The sequence below is a fragment of the Schistosoma mansoni genome, chromosome 4 (assembly GCF_000237925.1).
Source record: "Schistosoma mansoni strain Puerto Rico chromosome 4, complete genome".
NCBI classification, from domain to species: Eukaryota; Metazoa; Platyhelminthes; class Trematoda; order Strigeidida; family Schistosomatidae; genus Schistosoma; species Schistosoma mansoni.
In genome coordinates, this window is record NC_031498.1 from 310,578 (window position 1) to 331,014 (window position 20,437).

General features: G+C 40.6%; 1 protein-coding gene across 1 annotated transcript in view; it reads right to left on the reverse strand.

The window, feature by feature from the left end:
• Window positions 1–14,462, reverse strand: part of Smp_036090 (hypothetical protein) — a gene marked incomplete at its 5' end in the record, with an annotated part of 16,393 nt that extends 1,931 nt beyond the window's left edge. Inside the window, 7 exons of the mRNA XM_018796466.1 lie at window positions 363–478; window positions 3,440–3,722; window positions 5,794–6,017; window positions 7,160–7,348; window positions 13,980–14,147; window positions 14,181–14,371; window positions 14,405–14,462. Coding sequence (XP_018651605.1) covers window positions 363–478; window positions 3,440–3,722; window positions 5,794–6,017; window positions 7,160–7,348; window positions 13,980–14,147; window positions 14,181–14,371; window positions 14,405–14,462 — 1,229 coding nt within the window. The remainder of the gene's footprint in view (window positions 1–362; window positions 479–3,439; window positions 3,723–5,793; window positions 6,018–7,159; window positions 7,349–13,979; window positions 14,148–14,180; window positions 14,372–14,404) is intronic.
• Between the last annotated feature and the right edge of the window lie 5,975 nt (window positions 14,463–20,437).

Consider the following 20,437-nt stretch of genomic DNA (forward strand, 5'->3'; position numbering starts at 1 on the left):
TACTGCACTGTGGTTTCAGCTGCTATGGATCGTACGTTGCTTAAGAATTTTCCACAATCATATATATGGTTGTGTGGTTTCACTTGCCCGATGTATGAGGTATGTTTTCGTATTTTGACAGTTATTTGATTACATGGAGTTTCTGTTGGTTTTCTCCATTAGTATAAAGCTTATATAATGACGTTTAGAGCCACAAGTTGCTTTTTCGTGATGTCATTTGGTCATTGCAGTCGTCTATAATTCCTAAAAGAAACTATTCCCAAAACTAGAAGTCAGATTACTATCTATTCTGATTTATATATATACAAATTCGGTTTCTTTTATAAGGCGTCCTATGAGTATTCATAAACAGGCCAACTTACCGTCCTTGGCGTTCATATCCTTTTTCCGAATCAATCAGACGAAGATGTGAAAAAGATTTGTAATCAACAGCATTAGGCGCATTGTATTGAAGCCATTTACTTCGAAATTCGACAGCCTATAAAAACATAAAAATTGGGGCAGATTAGGCATCATACATATTTTCTTATTTTGGAAAGTTTTACAGGTCGGTGTTAAACATTTTAGCAAATAATCACGTGTAATTCGATTCGTATAGACTAAGTCACTTTTTGTAGGCCAAATTACTTCTATTCCAAAAGATTGGGTTGAATGACATTGCTGTTAGAATCCACATGCAACAGTGACCGAAACCAGCTCTTGTGCTTGAATCCGAGTCACATAGACCCAATTACAACAAAAAATATCAGTTGGAGGCTCTGACATCACTTCGGTTAGACTTGAATCTGTGATTAAGTAGTTGATAATCTAACTGCGGAACTGGGTTGAACAGGTTTGGATCTGATGGGAAGATTTAGTTTCTTCAGGTTTGCAGATACACCTTACCGATGAAAACTAAGCACCAGTTCTAGGTCCAGAACTTGTTGCTGACTGGCGTTACCTATTTAAAATGAAACGAGTTACAGCGCTATGCCGAGTCGGCATGATCGACGAAACGTGACCCAGTTTACACCGCTATATTGTTTTATTTGAGTGTTTTGATTAGTTGGGAGTAAAAAAACGCATGAGAATAAAACGAACGTTTGTAAATTGAGAAGCGTTTTTACTGAAGTAGATTAAGTCTCAAATAATTCTTACGACTAAGAAATATCAATTAATAGAATGTGAATAAGGCCTCTCTAAATGGCAGTCCACAGATTTGAATAGTCGGCTTTTTACCCCCATTACATTAAAATCTTTGCTTATACGGTGTATAATATTTGGAAATTTCAAATACTTTAAACTGTACTGAGGTATACTCTATTTTCTTCTTGAACACAGTTATCTGTATCCATAATTAAGTTTTACGAACGAAGGTGAGCATAAATGAGTCTGAACAAATATTATGAATGGTTTCTAGGGAAAAAAGTGGGTGGTTGCTTTCAGGCGAACTAAAAACATCTTATCATATAAGTGGGAAACTTACTCCTACATTATTAAAAGTCAAGTCAGAAGTATTTGTAAGGGCTTGTGGAGCTTTTGTTAAGCGGTAGCTCAGTGGTTAGAGCAATTGACTCCCAGTCATAATTCCCACGTCTGAACTCTGGGCCACCTACTTAGGTATGAGCGACCGAGTAGTATCGTTAGCCCTAACACTTAGTATGGTCCTAATCAAGCACCTGGTAAGTGAGTTAGTTCATAACAAGTTGCCTCGACATTAACATCTAGTAACAAGACTGGTCATTTGTAGAAATACCAACAACGGAAAAATACAAACACAAATAAAATTCATACCCATCGTGCGAACTAGTGTTCATCTTGACTCAGTATCTAGGAGGATAGCCGGTTGCTGTTCGAAACGAAAGGTACTGGGCTACAATTTCAGTACGAACATCAACACTGAGATGCAAATAAGTTCAAGTGACGAGTCCTGAACAAAACGAAACACATACACTGGATTCCACTGCTAGCCACTATCCAAATTTACTGAAAATTGCGAATACTGCTTTTGGATAAAATATACATCTAAAGGTATGGGCTATCTAAATATCCTCATAGTATGGTTAGACTTTGTATAGAATTTTTTATGGGATCTAACGGAACAGAAATTCAATTCAAAGTCACGAGGCCTATGCATAGAGTCTAATTATTTAGGAAAGGATCAGCGAATAATCTGTCGCTTCTGGACGGCTTTTGAGAGATAAAGTGCAATAATACACAAAACAAACAACCCGCTGACTAAGGCTGTGAAATTGATGCTTATTGTATAAAGACATATACCGGAAAAACTGAAGTAATTTGTTAGTATCGCTTACCCAATAATGGTTGAATGTTGAGTACATACATGAATAGGTTAACGAAACAAACTGGCCATAAAATAGAATTATATTTAAGAGTTGGATAATATTTGTACTGGTTGCGATAACTGGTACAATTTAATAGTCGAAATTGGACGTCGACAGTGTAGGATACACATTAACAGTGACAACTAGTGATCCACACACCTTAATATGCGGTTAGTGCAATGGACCACCTGTATATAAAGCATGGATGTGAGTTCAGATTTATTTATTTAAGTATAAAGGTATGACTTCACTGTCAAATATTTATCTAGCATTATGTGGAGTACGAACTCTCAAATTCGTTGAGAGGTGTTGAAAGCATAAGAAGTCATGATATGGTGTAGATTTGAAGTGCTATATGTTAGGATTGTACTGAAACGAACTAAAAACGTATTTTGCACTGGTTAGTCTCAAACAGGATGGGATGTGCGTCCTATCTTCAACTGTTAGCCACTTTTAAAAGTATGGTATGGTGAAGTGATTTCAACTTTGAAAGCAACTGTGCGACATAACACTGAGAAACAGAATCAAAGCGTTTCTAGATTTTCACTCACGGTATCCTGAAAAGTGCAACTAATTATTGTCCTGATCAGGGGAACTTTATTCGCAGAAACTAGGCCAATAACAGAGTCTGGAAAGCTACAGTCTAACCAACTAAAATAGCAGCCGAAAGATATAACAAATCTCGATACAGCAGGAATGATTATCGATATTATACATAAGAATAGAAATCCTTACTAATTTGACCAGCGTTTCGATAACCAAACAAACAGGTTGGATATTTCAGTTTCAAAAAGGGATTAGTCTACGATCGCTATTAAGTCCAAATTTTTTGGATGACAAGTAATTTGATTACTAGGTTACATATATACTCATCCCTATGACAAAATAACAAGTACAGCATACGAGTATAGATTTGTCACGAGACTGCTGGTAAATAATAAAAGCTTTACAACTGGAACAATACTTATTACATTAAGACTTCTAAACTTTAAAGTATAGTGCCTGTACACCGGTAATTCTAATTGATTAGATCAGATAAGAAATATGTACAAAACAAGAAACATTTAGGAAGATATCACTCAACGCAAAAGGTTTGTTCAACAAGTTTAGCTTACTATATTACTCAGCATTGGTCCTGAGAAGCCTCGTAACCGGTGAACATGGCCATTAGTTTTTAATTTGAGGCAATCCCCATTCCCCACAGAACTCTTGAGATAATAATATTGATTGTTTTCTATAGGAAATGGTTTCACATGTGTTGCATTTTTAAATGTCTTACACGAATTCCGTGCATACAACCCCAACATCGTTTGAAATTCACGCGTATTCAAGGGTGCTAGTATTTTAGTCTGTATAATAGCTGGTTCCGAAATCTCCACATCTGCTAATACAATGTAACTATAAAACCAAATAGGAACAATGAAAATTACACTTGGTCATACGCATAATAATATCAACAATAATTAGAGACTCGCAATCTTGAGGAAATAGAAAGTTGATTTATTGGTATGTTTAAAAAAGCCCAGAGAAGAGTGATTGGTGGTCAACGTTTTCCAGAATAGTGATGTAAACAAAATAACTGTATCGTATGTTCGGCTACTTATAGAGGTGAAAAAAACACTTCTAGAAATTTTTATGATGATTACACTGCATATCTACACACTTGAAGTAGTTTATGTAAGATAGTATTTGCACCCCACTATTAAAAACACAGTAATGAGTTTGAAGCTATACTTTTTTAGTTCGACTTACACAGCTCTTTAATGTAGTTTGACTTCATGCAGTAAGTATGATCAAATTAGATTCAACAGACAGTGACAAAATGAAAGTTATTTGATGTCGCAGTTGAAAGAAAAGTTTATTTAATGAAAACCTGGTAATATTTTTGGAATATATTAATTCATTCTTTTCGTATGTATGATACTAAAACCAGTTAATAACATGTGACACTAAGACAAGCATTTGATGGTGGAAAATCGAATATAGAACATCATCTAATGAACTCCGTACATTAAGATAACGTAAATTTCTTTCGAATACATCTTTAATTGATTGCTTTAGGCATACAATATTCAACTATTGGGTCACAGAGGGAAAAAACACTGTCATGATAAATATAATAGTTATGATTTCTTATGAATCATTTTAAGATTTAAACAATAAATGATTTAAGTTCGCGGTCAGCATACTCCACTACAAGACTGTTGAATTTGAATCTTTTCATTTACTACTAAATAACTACGAGTTTATCTACTAGGTGTTAAGTATACTCTTTGTGTAAGGGTTCATGATAACACTCAGCTGCTCAAATCTAGTGGTTGAAATATGGGTGTGATAGTGGCATATTAGAATTAAAACCATACTTCACTTATCAAAAGAGAAGCGGGCTATTTTTTGATTACGCACCGACATAAGCAGGGAAACCAATTATGATCAAAGAGCAGTATTTCATCCTCGCTTGGCGGGACTGATTACTAGTCCAAACAATTTCTAACCTGAACTGGATTGAACTTAAGTGGTGCTAAAAGTCTAATGGTGAACACGATGCAATTAAGTCACTAAGTCGTAATCCAATGATCCATATTATTACCTTTCGTCAACCCACTTTTTAGTGAATTGGCAATTGGCTTTTGTCGACTTGCGTCACTTGTGGCGTTGAAGAGATTTCCATCTTCCAACCACAGGGCGAGTCTGTTGCACAGCAATTTGCTCCGCTCTACTTTATGGGTATAAAACATAGCCATTAAGAATAGAGGATATTCGTAGGTCACTGTTATTCGATCATCTGTGACTTCAAAGTATTGCTCATGTATTTTGGGACCACGGAGTAAACAATGTCTGGGTTAAGAATAGAGTGCTGGGTAAAGATGGGGAATCGATCGATGAGGTAGTAAATCTTCATCAATTGAGGTGGTCAGGACATGTGTTACGTATGCCCAACTACTGTCTATCTCAATGAGCAATGTTTTTTGACACGGAAGCAAGCTAGGGGAGACCAAACCAAAACATGGCATAAGTCCATGAAGACATTGACCATTGGAATGAACCATGTAGATTAGTTACAGACCACCCAGTTAGGTACGTGTGATTATCGTAACCAAAGGTCAAAAACTTTGAATCATATGGCTGACAATCATTTGCGATGCCACAGGTGAACTTACTCTTCGTCATCCTTTGGATCCCAAATTCCTGATAACCTTTTTAGTTTCGCTGATTTTTATTTTCTTTTCGAGTTAAAATTCAATCACAGAGATTTTACAAATATGTTTTGCCTCCTTAATGTCTTATATTAACTCGATACCCAATTACTGTGAAACTATTCGTCCAAATTTAGACAAAAGTTCTGATATAAGAACTGTGGTAGTTATAAAAAATAAGGAAATTACGATATTAATATCAAACGTGCCAGCATTAAAAAATAAAATGAATAAACACTCAATGACACTTGAACAATAAGAACTAATTGTACCTCTCATCAAAAATCTGTAGAATTCTATTAACAATGTTCGTGGGACAATTTAAATCTGAACGAGGGATTTTCTCCTGACTGATCAAACGAGTAGCAGCTATATCTGTAGGTGTATGACCTGCAAAGTTACGAGGGTCGAGTTTTGTTAATGGATGCCTCGCAAGCATGGAAACACATTCAATATGTCCATATTTGCTAGCGAAATGTAGGGGAGTTTCGAAGTTCTGTAAAACATAAACATTATATTTTAACTGAGTTAGTATATTTGATCGGACACTGTAAGAAATTTGAAATGTAATTGTATAGAAGTAAACATAAAACTGATGAAAGCGTGATTGACCGTTTACGAATAAATAAAAGCTTAACACAAAGATCCAAAAGTTCAACTGCCATAATACGTGAATTTTATTCCAATTCGCACTTGTTCTGTGACTGTAAACTTTGCATTATAATTAGGTTTTTACTCTGCAACAAAATTTGTTTAGAAACAATGTTTCAACACTTTCAAGAATAGTAAAAAAACAAAACGATTTAGTCGAACTCTTTATCTTTGACTTTATTTAGAGCTAAATGTAAAGTTTATTCGTGTTTTAGGTTCAACACACGAATTTGGGTGCAGTTCTTGCGCTACATGTATTGTCGCATCCTAATTAAAAATATTTCCCGAAGTATATAAGTGACCAACTCAAATTTAAGAGCAATCCGATAAACGCAAGTATACAATTAACATATTTTCTATAGAATATTTCCGTAAGATTTCATCCACTTATTTTTCTATAAACGCAATACGTTCTATATGGAAAAATATATTAAGAAAGCCAATAAACAACTCGTTACTGATGTGAGGTAACTCAGACATTTTAAATGAATTTTTTACGGAATATATATATATATATATATATATATATATATATATATATATATATATATATATATATAGCTAAGAGTACTAATTATAAATATAATTCAGAGACAAGCCTTAGTGAATTTAATCTGATTTATGTGTTGGCCTTCTGAAAACTAATCGAGGAGAGATTCAGGTTTTTCATGAACCTGATCTCGGAAAAACTTAGTACAATATGGCAATGTGTTTTCGTGCGACATATAAATTACCATATTTATTTCATCCCTCATGAATGTGTCTGATTCCTGTATTTTCAGCAACACATAAAGTACGCGTACATGACACTTTTTGCATTTGATTTTTAGATATTTTAAGTCCTTCGTCAGTTTTGTTTTCATTCACCTGGAACTACTTTTAATCGGAGATATTAATGCATGGCAACACGAAAACACTATGAAACCAAAAAACTATTGTCCACGATGTTTTATGGTGAAAATTATTAAATATTGATGGTTAACTCACTCCAAGCTCAGGACTATTCAAATATAGGTCTAGAACATACTGTTGACGCCAATAAGACGCTTCCTTGGATACACCTGGATACAGACGTTCCCAAAATTTATCAGAATCAATGCAATTTAGGAGAAACTGAAGTAGGTTGACGTTGCCTTTTGAAGCAATCACATGTAATGCATTATATCGAAAGCGTATCTTCAATTTGATGTTTGTTGTAAAGATAATAGGAAAACATGCGAAACAACTATGTAAAAATATCGTTTCTCATATAAGATCAATGGAAATTGAAATACAACGAAAATGTGGCGTGTATAAAGAAGGAAAATTAAGTACAGAATGAAAGAATGGTCACACTAAAAAAAGTTAACTAATGTGGTTAATTTGACATCTTATTACTCAAATCCTTAAACAACCAACTTATCTTTGGTAACGATGTCAGCGTTGCCTATACTTGGTTTGAACATGAGCTTTTATAAGCACTGAAACTGAATGTAAATGGAAGTGATTTTTGATAAAAACCTAATAGTTGAATATGGACACGGAATAACTTTTTCGTGTTGATATTCAGAACTTATGGCAAACTTTCATCGTAATTGATAACTTTAAGTGTTCCTCAAGGTTGTCTGCTTCCCTTTACTTTTATTTAACTTTGTTACAGACATTCTTTTGGAGATAACGCTTTCATCATCTGACTTATCAGGAATCGATCTTTTACCAAGAAATATACTTGACTTAGAATACGCAGATGGTACGGTTCTGTTCGGTGATGCTGAAAAATTCAGTATTCTCACCACCTTATGGAACAGTGCAAGGATGTTTGGGATGCATTCTTCTTCATCCAAATGAAAATTTTATTTTATTTATTTATTTAAACACATAAATATTGGTACAAGGAAGTACCAGATAAATATGCGCCTCACAAATCTTACTCGATTTGTGTGAGGGCTGTGATACTGCCCAGATGCCCAGACTGAAGCAGGTGGTTTTCTTAGGGGGCCACACCCGGAGCCATTGACCTAAAGGTCTAGTCCACAAGGCAGTGGAGCATCGTAAGAACATGCAGTCCCATGGTAGCCGGTGACCAACAGTTGATTCATACGCCATTCGTTCCTTCAGGATACTGGAGCCCATGTGCACCATTGGTTTGGAATCAGGGTTTCCAACTCCCCTAGGTGGATCCTCCACATCCACCAACCTGGTTAAAGCGCCGGACATTCGCTTTTCGTCCTCTCACTTTTGTGACCAACACCCCCGCCACGAGAAGGCAGTGAGTAGGACTTCCCTGGCAGAGGCTATATATTCGCGTGGCCATATGAGAGCATTTCGAGAGGGAGAACAGACTCTCCCCACTCTCGGCCGTACCAGGGCATTTGGGGGCAACCCTGTGCTGACCATTCCATTTATCTTGGGAGTCTCATGAACTCTGGTAGGTTGGTGTCAGACGAAATCTCATTAGGAATTCAGAAAGCCCAGTTGGCTAATGTCTTTTCAAGTCACTTGTGATGTACATGAGATGTCCGTTTGTCATCTAAAGGATGTGACAGTTTCTATTTTCAGTAATCACCTGCCGTGAATTTAGATGAGGAGGATGTGAAGTCGGCAGCATGAACAACCCAAAGTTGAAAAGCTTACTACTGATTGGCCCGAAGATTTTTTGTCTTAGATAAACCGTACTTAATCTGATATTGGCTTTATTGGCTTAATCCCGCTTCGGTCTGTGCACCCGGGCAGTATCATAGCCCTCACACAACCATGTGAAATGACTTTTGTGTGTCACATATATACCTGGTGCCCCCTTGTTCCAATATTTATGTGTTCAAACAAATAAATAATAATATTATTGGCCTAATGTTTAATCTACTATGATGTTGAGTGAGTTTTAAAAGTTTATGTACATTTCCCAGAGTAGGGTTTCATTGCCAAACAGCAACTTTGAATTTTTTAACACATCCGCTACTCACTTGATTGCCTACTGTTTATAGAAAAATTCCTTTAGCATCACTTATATGGGATAGATTTGTGTCATTCTCAGACACATCTATAATAAAAATGATAAATTTACACAACCGGAGTACACAAACAATATTGAAGCTATGTGGTGGAGGCCGAGAGGGTTTTTGTGACCTTATCATGGTTCCAGAGACTGAGTATTATGGAGCCATACGGATGAGTTCCCTCTTATTTATTTAAACACATAAATGTTGGTACAAAGGGGCACCAGATATCTATGTGCCACACAAATCTCATTTGATTTGTGTGAGGGCTGGGATACTGCCCGGGTGCCAAAACCGAAACAGATGGTTTTCTTAGGGGATCACACCCAGAGCCTTTGACCTAAAGGGCTAACCCACAAGGCAATGGAGCATCGTAAGGAGATGCAGTCCCATGGTAGCCGGTGACTAACGATTGATTCATACGCCATTTTATCCTTCAGGATACTGGAGCCCATGTACACCATTGGTTTGGAATCAGGGTTTTCCAGCTACCCTAGGTGAACTTTCCGTGTCCACCAACCCTGTTAGAGCACCGGACATTCGCTTTTCGTCCTATCAATTTGGTGCCCCCAAATGCCCTGGTACGGCCGAGAGTGGGGAGAGCCCACTCTTCCTCTCGAAATGCTCTCACATGGCCACGCGAATATATAGCCTCTGCCAGGGAAGTCCTACTCACTGTCTTCTCGTGGCGGGGGTGTTGGTCACAAAAGTGAGAGGACGAAAAGCGAATGTCCGGCGCTTTAACCGGGTTGGTGGACACGGAGGGTCCACCTAGGGGAGTTGGAAAACCCTGATTCCAAACCAATGGTGCACATGGGCTCCAGTATCCTGATGGAACGAATGGCGAATGAACCTGCTGCTGGTCAACGGCTACCATGGGATTGCATCTCCTTACGATGCTCCACTGCCTTGTGGATCAGACCTTTAGGTCAAAGGCTCGGGGTGTGGCCCCCTAAGAAAACCACCTGCTTCGGTTTGGGCACCCGGGCAGTATCACAGCCCACACACAAATAAATGAAATGATGAATTCTATTGACGATACTATTCTCGCTCACACTAGAAGCAAGACAATTCACACTATTATTATTATTATTATTCACTACGTCGCTTTTTCACTCCCTTTATTCCCAAATTGTGTATCCTTCCTTTCCAACTTATGCAGTAGCTCGCCCATGGTGGAAACTCTGTCCTATCTAAACGATCTCCAGTCACTGTCTGGTTGAAAGTGAATGCTTCCACCGATTATGAATACTGAATCAGTTTTTCTGAAACCGCGTACACCGTTCAAGCTGGCTTCCTTCAACGTTCGCACACTAATGCAGATCGGACAACAGATGGGGCTGGCTATGTCTTTAGAAAGTCTTAATGTTGATGTTTGCTGTCTATCCGAGACCCGTATTCAAGACTCTAGTGAAGTACTACAAATTCGCTCTCCATCTGTCGCCTCGAAAAGCTTGTTTTACGTGTGCTTATCCGGGGACTCTGTGGCATCTTCGTCTGGTCTTGCAGGCGTTGGTGTTGCACTAAGCGCTAGGGCTGAGGCAGCACTAATCGATTGGATCCCCATTAACAGTCGGTTATGTGCTGTTAGATTAGAAAGTTCCATCAAAGTGAGAAGAAACCGGCGTGAGAAACGGTGTCTTTTCGTCATCTCCGCCTATGCCCCGACAGATTGCAGCCCGGATGCAATCAAGGATGAGTTTTACCACCAGTTAACAGTTCTTCTCCAGAAAGCGCGTTCGACAGATATTGTAGTATTAGCCGGAGACTTGAATGCTCAGGTCGGGCGTCTAGGCACAGAAGAGAGTCGTTTAGGTGGCCGATGGGGACTTGTTGGTCGCAGGACAGATAACGGGGACCGTTTGCTGCAACTGTGCACAGACCACAACCTGTTTCTGGCTAGCACTAACTTCCGGCACAGTCATCGCCGGTGTGCCACCTGGCGTCCTCCCTCTGCATCTCAAGCCTGGACTCAGATTGATCACATCGCGATCAGCTACCGCTGGCGTGGTTGTGTACAAGACTGCTGCTCCTTTTGGAGTACCTATCTGGAGTCTGATCATGCCCTGGTCTGCGCCAATCTCACCTTACTTTTCAGTGGCCGAAGGATTGACCGTCATCAACGGATTGATGTTAGTAAACTGGCTGCAACATCTGTTGCAAGTAAGTATCGAGCGGAGTTAGCCTCTAGGCTAGCTACCATCCCACCGAAAAGTATAGATGAGCATTGGTTGCATCTTCACGACGCCATGAAAATGGCGAGTAAAGCCGCTTGCCGCTTCGCGAAACGTCCCGCTTACAAGCACTGGGTTTCTTCTGGCTCCTTACAACTGATGGAAGCCCGTCGGTCTACTCCGGGTGACCGTGAGTTTGACCACAAACGAAGTCGGAGCGTGCTAATGAGATGGAAGCAGAAGCTGCATCTGGTAACTGCCGGAAGCTCTTCCAACTCATCCGAGCCACTGGCAGCAAGAAGTCTGGTGTGAGTGAAACAATCTACGAGGATGACGGGATGCCAATCACTAACATCTCTCGACGTCTTGGACGATGGGCGGAATTTTTCGAAGGGCAGTTCAACTGGCCTGCTGCTCCGGCAACATCAACCAGTTTGTCCTGCCCCCCATGGCCGGTGACGACTGATCCACCAAACGAGGCGGAAGTCCGCAAGGAACTCCAACTCTTGAAGCGCTACAAATCACCGGGCCCAGATGACTTACCTCCGGCTCTTTTTAAAGATGGTGGTGACTTTCTGGCTAAGGAACTGACGGTGTTGTTTGGAAAGGTTTGGGAGCAAGAAAGTGTTCCAACATCATGGAATGAGTCAATAGTCGTCCCTATCTTTAAAAAGGGTTCACGTTGTTCCTGTAACAACTATCGGGGGATAAGTCTACTTCCGATTGCGTCCAAACTATTGGCTTCTGTCATTCTTCGTAGGTTGTTTAAAACCCGAGAACGATTGACCCGCGAGGAGCAGGCTGGTTTTCGTTCTGGTCGAGGATGCATTGATCACATCTTCACCCTCCGCCAAATGTTAGAACACCGTCATACTTATCGCAGGCCAACAATCGTAGTGTTTCTTGATATCAGGGCTGCCTTCGATTCGTTGGACAGGACTGTTCTCTGGGATTGTCTATTGAAGAAGGGTGTGCCTGAGAAGTTCATTAACATCTTAAAGGCCCTGTATACGAACACCTCAGGCAGAGTGAGGGCATACAACCACCTTTCTCCCTTGTTTCATTCGAGCAGTGGGGTTAGGCAGGATTGCCCTCTTCAACTTTGCCATCGACGACATCCTGGAAACAGCTCTGATGGATGTAAGTAATGGCGGTGTGGATATGTTGCCTGGAGAACGACTTCTCGACCTCGAGTATGCGGATGATATTGTCTTACTGTGCGATAATGCCCAAGGCATGCAATCCGCACTTAATCATTTGGCAATCAGTGTCCGCAGGTACGGCATGTGCTTTGCACCCTCCAAGTGCAAAGTACTCCTACAAGACTGGCAGGATTCTCATCCTGTACTCACCCTGGATGGTGAGCAGATTGAAGTAGTTGAGAAGTTCGTGTATCTAGGTAGCTATATAAGTGCTGGTGGTGGCGTGAGTGATGAGATTGATGCACGTATAAGGAAAGCCAGAGCGGCTTATGCCAATCTAGGCCATCTTTGGCGCCTTCGTGATGTTAGTCTGGCTGTAAAAGGTCGGATCTACAACGCGTCGGTGAGAGCAGTTTTGCTCTATGCTTGTGAAACCTGGCCTCTCCGAGTTGAGGATGTTAGACGTCTCTCTGTGTTCGATCATCGTTGTCTCCGAAGGATTGCTGATATCCAGTGGCAACACCATGTTAGTAATGCAGAGGTTCGGCATCGTGTGTTCGGGCGCCGAGACGATAATTCAATTGGTGTCACCATCTTGAAACACCGACTTCGGTGGCTTGGACATGTTTTACGAATGTCGTCCCAGAGACTTCCACGCCGTGCATTATTTGCCGACTCTGGGACTGGTTGGAAAAAGCGGAGAGGAGGTCAGTGTATGACATGGTGTCGTGGCATGAAAGAAAGCTGCAAAGGGCTAGCTTCTGTTGGTCCTTCACGACTCCCTGGCTGGGGTCCGAGAGATGGTGCAACACAGTGGCTAGAGACGTTATCGGATATGGCTCAGAATAGAAGCCAGTGGCGATCCTGCTGCAACCTTCTTTTACTTTCTACATAAAGAGTGGTTCTAACTTTCTTAACTGAAAGAGTCTTCTGGTTGTACATTTTAGTCCGCGTTGTCTTTTCATCCTTTCTCTTCCTACTTTCATTATTTTGTGTGGCGCATATGTATCTGGTGCCCTTTTGTACCAATATATATGTGTTTAAATAAATAAATAATAAATAAATCTGGTAAACAATACCGGTGGTGCGAGAAGGCAGTGAGTAGGACTTCCCTGGCAGAGGCTATATATTCGCGTGGCCATGTGGAAGCATTTCGAGAGGGAGAGCGGACTCTATGCTCACTTAAGATTCGTTCAAAGGTCGTACAAAATTATAGTCTCACCCTTCCCTACAAGCTTGAACACAGGTCAACCAAGCTATTATTAGGACCAATAAAGTGATCCTTCCTATGTATTCTTCACTTACTCTGATCCCTTAGCCTTCTCTGTTTTGGTTCGACATTACTCAGTTGCTCGTTTCATGAATATCATTCACACACTGGGTCTTACCGATACATAACCTACGTGCTCAACCGCAGATATATGTCCTTACAATTAAACCAGACGAAAGAAATATGCGAAACAATAACTTCCAAATTAAAATTGGAGCATTTTAAATGTTTAAAAATTGAACTAACTTGCAATATTGTAGGTGTGTCACTAGTCGTCACTAAAATCATCGGGTTCTCGTCTACCATTTTTTTAACAGCATCGACGTTTCCACTGTCTAACATTGATCGAAAACGAACCAGGGTTTGTTGACTAGCGCTAGGATATGGGCTGCTTTCAACATCAGCTTTGGGTGACTTAATTTCTGTATACAAAGTATTCGGACTTACTGGAGGGTAGGGGTTGCAGAGATTCTCCTCGTCAACCGGGGTATTCGCAAACTCGTTCGCATCCACATGATTAGCGAATAACTTAAGCCTAGCGCCTGTGATACTACGTAACTTTAAATAAGCCCTCTTTGGATCCAGAAAAACTCCACCTTGACCTTTACTCAAAGGAGAAGCCACGGCATAGAAACAAGCTAAAATCATCATTAACCAAATGAAACTATTACCCTCTGACTGACAATCGAAAAATTCATCATCTGACTCATAGCTTGGTTTGCCATCCATATCAAACACATGACTAAACTAACCTTGAGATTGAATTTTCGGTGACTCATTTCCAGTCTTCAGTCTTCAGTAATAAAGATAGTAGGTTGATGAACCTGTGTTGATCCTGACAGATTTCCTTCCAGTGAAGGTCCAGCTTCTTTTTGAAAATGTTCACTGATGGTGCTGATACCACTTGTTCTGGTAAAGCGTTCCAGTCATTGACCACTCGATGAGAAAAACGGGACCCCACCTTTAATTTATTAGATCGCGGTTTCAGAACCTTCTTGCTATGACCCCGGAGATTATTAGTGCTGGAGGGAGCAAAAAGATAAGACATATTAACACCCAGATCATAATTAAAGATACGAAATGCCAGTATAAGGTCACCTCGCGTCCTACGATAAGATAAGGGGAAAAGATTTAGACGTTTCAAACGCTCATCGTAAGGGAGTTTGGAAAGACCCTTTACTAATTTTGTCCCTACACGCTGGGTGCGCTCAAGTGATTTAGTATCCTTCATCAGACATGGGCTAGCTGCTTGGATACAGTATTCTAAGTGTGGCCTTACATAGGTGGGATATAAAATTCGAAACATCTCGTCAAAGCATTTAAATGCTCTGCGAAGCGACCATAGCGCGCGAAAGCCTTTGGAAGCAACCGCATTGCAGTGCGTAGTAGTTTTTAAGTCGTGACTTGTAATTACTCCTAAGTCTTTATGCTCTTGAACGCGTGGAAGAGATGTACCACTAATGGTCTAATGGTAACTAATATCGTGCCCCATGTGCATGAACACGCTCTTCTCGGAATTAACTTCCAAGCCCCAATCATGAGCCTATTTAACTAATTCGTCTGAGTTAGCTTGGGGTTGAAAACCATCAGTCTCATTTCTTATTGTTCTCCAGATTTTAACATCATCCGCAAACAATAACGTCGACGACTTAAGTAATAAAGGTAGTTCATTAATATATGGAAGGAAAAGTAGAGGGCCTAAGATGGTGCCTTGGTGTACACCACTTTTGACCGGTTTCCATTCGGATAGCGTTCCATTGACCCTTACTCTCTGTCTGCGGTCACATAAGAAGCTTCCTATCCATTCATGTATGGCACCTGTTATTCCAAAGCTCGAGAGCTTCTGCATAAGACCTAAGTGTGAAACTTTATCAAACGCTTTGCTAAAATCTATGAATATCACGTCGACAGACTGGCCGTTGTCTAGTGCAGCTGTCCAATCCTCTCTCGCAATGAGTAAGTTAGTCAAGCATGAATGCTTGTTACGAAACCCATGTTGCTCGGGAGTTAACAGATTGTACGAATCTATGTGGCTCAGTAGCTTAGCCCGAATTAATTTTTCAAGTAACTTAACTACTATACTGGTCAGGCTGACAGGCTGGTATTTAGATACGCTTCGTCTCTGACCATCCTTAAATATAGGACTAACTATGGCGTCTTTCCAGTCTCTAGGTAGTTGAGCCTGTGAAAGGGACATGTTGAAGAGCATCGTGAGCGGTCTTGAGATAATGTTCGCAAGCGACGACAGTAAACGTGGGTGTAACCCATCGGGGCCCGGTATCTTACAAGGTTTTAGGTTAGTTATCAAAGGAAGAACAATATCCTCTGTCACGTGTATAGGTCCTATGGCTGGTATCTCATTGTCAATGGGACAAGTAGTTGTAACACTACACGTAGAGTAGACTTCACTGAAATAGTTAGCAAATGTCTCAGCTTTCGCTAGATCAGATTCAGCCAACAAAGCTGAATTTTCGCTTAACAGTAATGAGGGGATACCATCACTACGTTTCGTCCGCCTTTTAACGTACGAAAACAGTCGCTTCGGACAGGTACGGCTATCGTATGCCAACTGTCGTTCGTAAGCGGTACGGGATTTAGCAATGGTCTTTTTACATATATTCCGGATTTTTTTATATTCGCACTTAAATGATGCTTGACTTGTTGAGAAGAATAAGTCCCAGAAGTGTTTCCTACGCTTCAACAGCTTCCGGGTTTCCTTATTAATCCATGGAGGGCAATATGATAACTTACGTGCTGACCATGGGATATACGGTTGAGTTACGGATTCGAACGTAGACTTAAACCTATTCCATGCATCATCAATCGATCCATCAGCATCGACCGACCAGTCAATTGAGATAGCATAGTCCCTGATTGCCGGAATATTAGCTCTCCAGATATTAGGACGAGGTGGAGCAGATGCAAATTCTATACCATGTATCCGGAACTTAAAGGAAAGTACGACATGGTCACTATTCACCAGTGGGTGAAGGTGTTGAATGTCGACGATATCTTCACAGTGGTGTGTGAGGACAAGGTCTATCAATGACGGATTATGTTCCAAGTCTATATGCGTCGGCTTAACGATACATTGTACAAGTGCACATTGAATAATTGATGACAGAAGGACGCTATCGAAACCCCCACCTGGAGCTGTGAGCTCTATCCAGTTTATATAAGGTGCATCGAAGTCTCCAACGATGAGACAAGATTCTGATTTACTCCAAGAACAGACGTGTCTTAGGATAAAGTCGTCAGCGAGACAACACGGACTACGATATATTCTTCCTATCGTCACTAACCCGTTTCTAGACCTAATTGTACAACATACTACCTCACACGTACCACTTACAGTCCGACATTCAATATTTTCGTCACACGGTTGTATCAATCGGTTGATTTCCTTGGGCTTGCTCTCCTTTGTTTCAGACTGGTTCTACGTCTTTGGTAGTCACGAGAAACTGGTAGCCTGGCCACGCGACTGTACTAATTCTAGTCGGTTAGGTAGATATTGGTGGATCTATATCAGATAGAGATTTGTGTTGTATTGGCAAAAGGTCTGCGGTTTATGTTATTCCTTTTCTAGTAGGCTTCTGTGAGTGTCTAGTATTCTCTTGAAAGAGTCAATGGAAGGTGAGGACACCACTGCTTCGGGTAACAGGTTCCAATGATTGATGACTCGGTTTGAAAACCTGTATACCACGGGCATTTTGTTCGTTCTTCGCTTTCCTACTCTCTGTTATAACCCCTAAGATGTCTCGATCTAGTGAGGAGAAAAAGAGAGGATGTATTAGATCCAAAATCATCTATTGGTATTATATACATCAAAATGAGATCACCTCCTAATCTGCGATAGGACAGAGTAAAGAGGTTTAGCTTTCAAGTCTCTCTTTACATGGTAAGCATTAGAGTCACCATTTAAACACGGACTTGCAGCCTGAACGTGGTTTTCAAGTTTTGATCGAACAAAGGTTGTGTGTACTGCAGAGAAAATTGTAGTATCTAACTTGATGAATGTCTATCATCAAGCCCTTAGGGTTTTAAATCCCTTGGCTGCCACCTTCCGGCAGTGGGCCTTGATCTCACTGTCACCCCAAGATCCTTGAGAGACTGGACCATGGGTACAGACACTTTCCCTATGCTGTACCTATGTACTTTTGTATCCTCAGAGTGCATGTAGACACACCTTGCCTCGTTGATGGCATCAGCTACTCTTTAGACCACTTATTCGCAATATTTAAGTCTGCCTGAGGTGCTCATGAATCCGCGTCTCCCGCTATTTCTCGCCACATTTTTACATCATCAGTGCATAATAACACTGGGGACTACACTATACTTGGGAGATAATTTGCATACAGTATAAAAAGCTAAGGATCTAGGACAGAGTCTTGCTGTACTCCACTAAGTACCTGTTTTCAGGAGAAACAATTGGAAATTATTCCCACTTTCCGACTACGACCCCCCAGAAAATACTTAATTCACTTCAGCTGGGTGCCAGCAATGACTAGATATTTCAGCTGCAAAAGTAGTCTATGTTTTGGGACCTTATCAAATGCTTTGCTGAAGTATATGTAGACAACATTCACTGGTTTTCTGTTATCTACAGCCTCTGTCCATGTCTCTCGTTATAAGGAGATTTGCTGTGAAAGATGAACCTTTTCTGAAACCATGTTATTCGCTGTTTACCAAGTTGTTGGTTTCCACAAATGTCATTATGGTCTTTTCGACTATTCTCTCCAATATTTTAACTGTGCACTGATGAGGCCGATAGGTCTGTAGTTTGATGGAAGTTGTCTTGATCCTGTTTTATGTATCGGAGTGTTAGTTGAATGCTCCCAGTCCGTAGGTAACACACCTTGATCAAATGACATATTGAGTATCACAGTCAATGTGGCTGCAATATATTGTGCAATTTGTCCCAGGAATTAAGGATGCAGTTCATTCGGTTCTGTTTACTTCTCCGTGTCCAAGGTGCCAAGAGACTTATGTACATCGTGTCGATCAAAGTTCACGGTGCGCAGACGGTCTGTCGACTTTGTGTTGGGGTTCAGTTCTTCGTCTAGAATAGGCTCTTGAGTGAAAACTGCCCCAACATAGTTTGTCATAGCCTCTGCTTTTTCCTGGTTGTTCTCTATCATTTCAGATCTACTCCCTTCCTTAATTAGGTTGGGAACCCCATACTGCTTCCTTTCTCTGCAATTTATGCACGAGAATAGTCGCTTAGTCTGATTGATTACAGATTGGGCCAACTGAATTACATATTTTCTCTGAGCTTCCTGGACTGTAATTATACACTTATTTCTTACCGACTTGTAGCGTTCCATAGTACCTGCTGTGCCAAAGCTGATGGCAATGTTCCACCATTTCTCCTTTTGTCTTGATAAATGTCTAATATCCCACACCAACCAGGGGTGGCCGTGCCTCTTCTTCTTTGGAAGTGTCCGTGGTACAAATGTTGAGTTTCTTGATTCCATAACTGCCGGGATTTAGCCCATGCCTCTTCTAATGCTGCTCCTGAGTCAATTATTTAGTTTTCAGCCAATGCTGCAGAGTTTATCGCCTTCATGTCTGCCTTCCATATGGTAGGATGAGCTGGCGCAACTGTTTGACAGTCTATTTCAGCCGTGAACTTGAACAAGATGACTGCATGATCACATCTCTCTAGAGGTGATAAGAAAGTTATCTGACCGACATCATCACCGTGTCTGAAGATTAAGTCCAAGATAGACGATGGGTTTTGTACGTCATACCTAGTGGAATCACTGATGTTCCGGAATAAAGCTAGGGCGATTGTGGTTTCCAGGAATTTGCAACCGAGTGACGCTGTTTATGACCCTAGTTCTAAGTTTACCCAGTTTGTGTACGGTACATTACAGTTGTCAACTACAAGACTTTCACCCCTATTACATGACGACTTAAGTTTACTTAAGAGGAGGTCATCTACTTTATATTCTACATTCTACATACTACAACTAGTTCAGTATCTTGCTGTCTACATTTCAGCCTGAGTATCGTTTTGCTCCTTTTACAATTTGAAAATAACAAGATCACTAAGGTTTTTCACCGTGTTGGTGGCACTCATGTATTTCCACTACTACCGATCGTCTCTTAATTCAATCCATCAGGCTGATATTCTCACAGAAATATATTTGAGATCCAGTCGGCTTGCGTGAGTTTTCCAACAGCAGCAAAGATAACTTTTAGGAGGTGGTCTTTCTGTGTGCTCTCACAATCCAATTTTTGTCTTATTCTATAAAGCTTACAGGTGCTAACTCCTGATACTATTTCTGGAAGTAGCTCACTTATTAAAAATTTGATGTGGCTGAGGTCGAACCCAAATACAGCCTTCGGTTCATTTTCAGAAGATCCTCTTAACTTAAGAAAAATGACTGTCCTGTCAATGAGGTCCGTCTTAACACGCTGTGGAATTGTACTATCTGAAGTCTGCTCCCTGCAATCCGATTCCGATTTGGCGTCGGGTGCGAAGGTCACACTCTGTTCCCTTACTTTCCTTTTTCTGAGTGTGACTGTAGGCCTATCATTTACCTTATTTTCTCGTGGCTGAATCCTCTACAACGCCAAGGCTTTTCTCTCTTGTAATCTGTTTTGCGTTGAGATTTGTATTCGGAACTGAAACCGTAGATTCTCATACCTCAGTACACCCTATAATTTGTTTCTTCTCTGATGGGGTCCACCTTGATGAT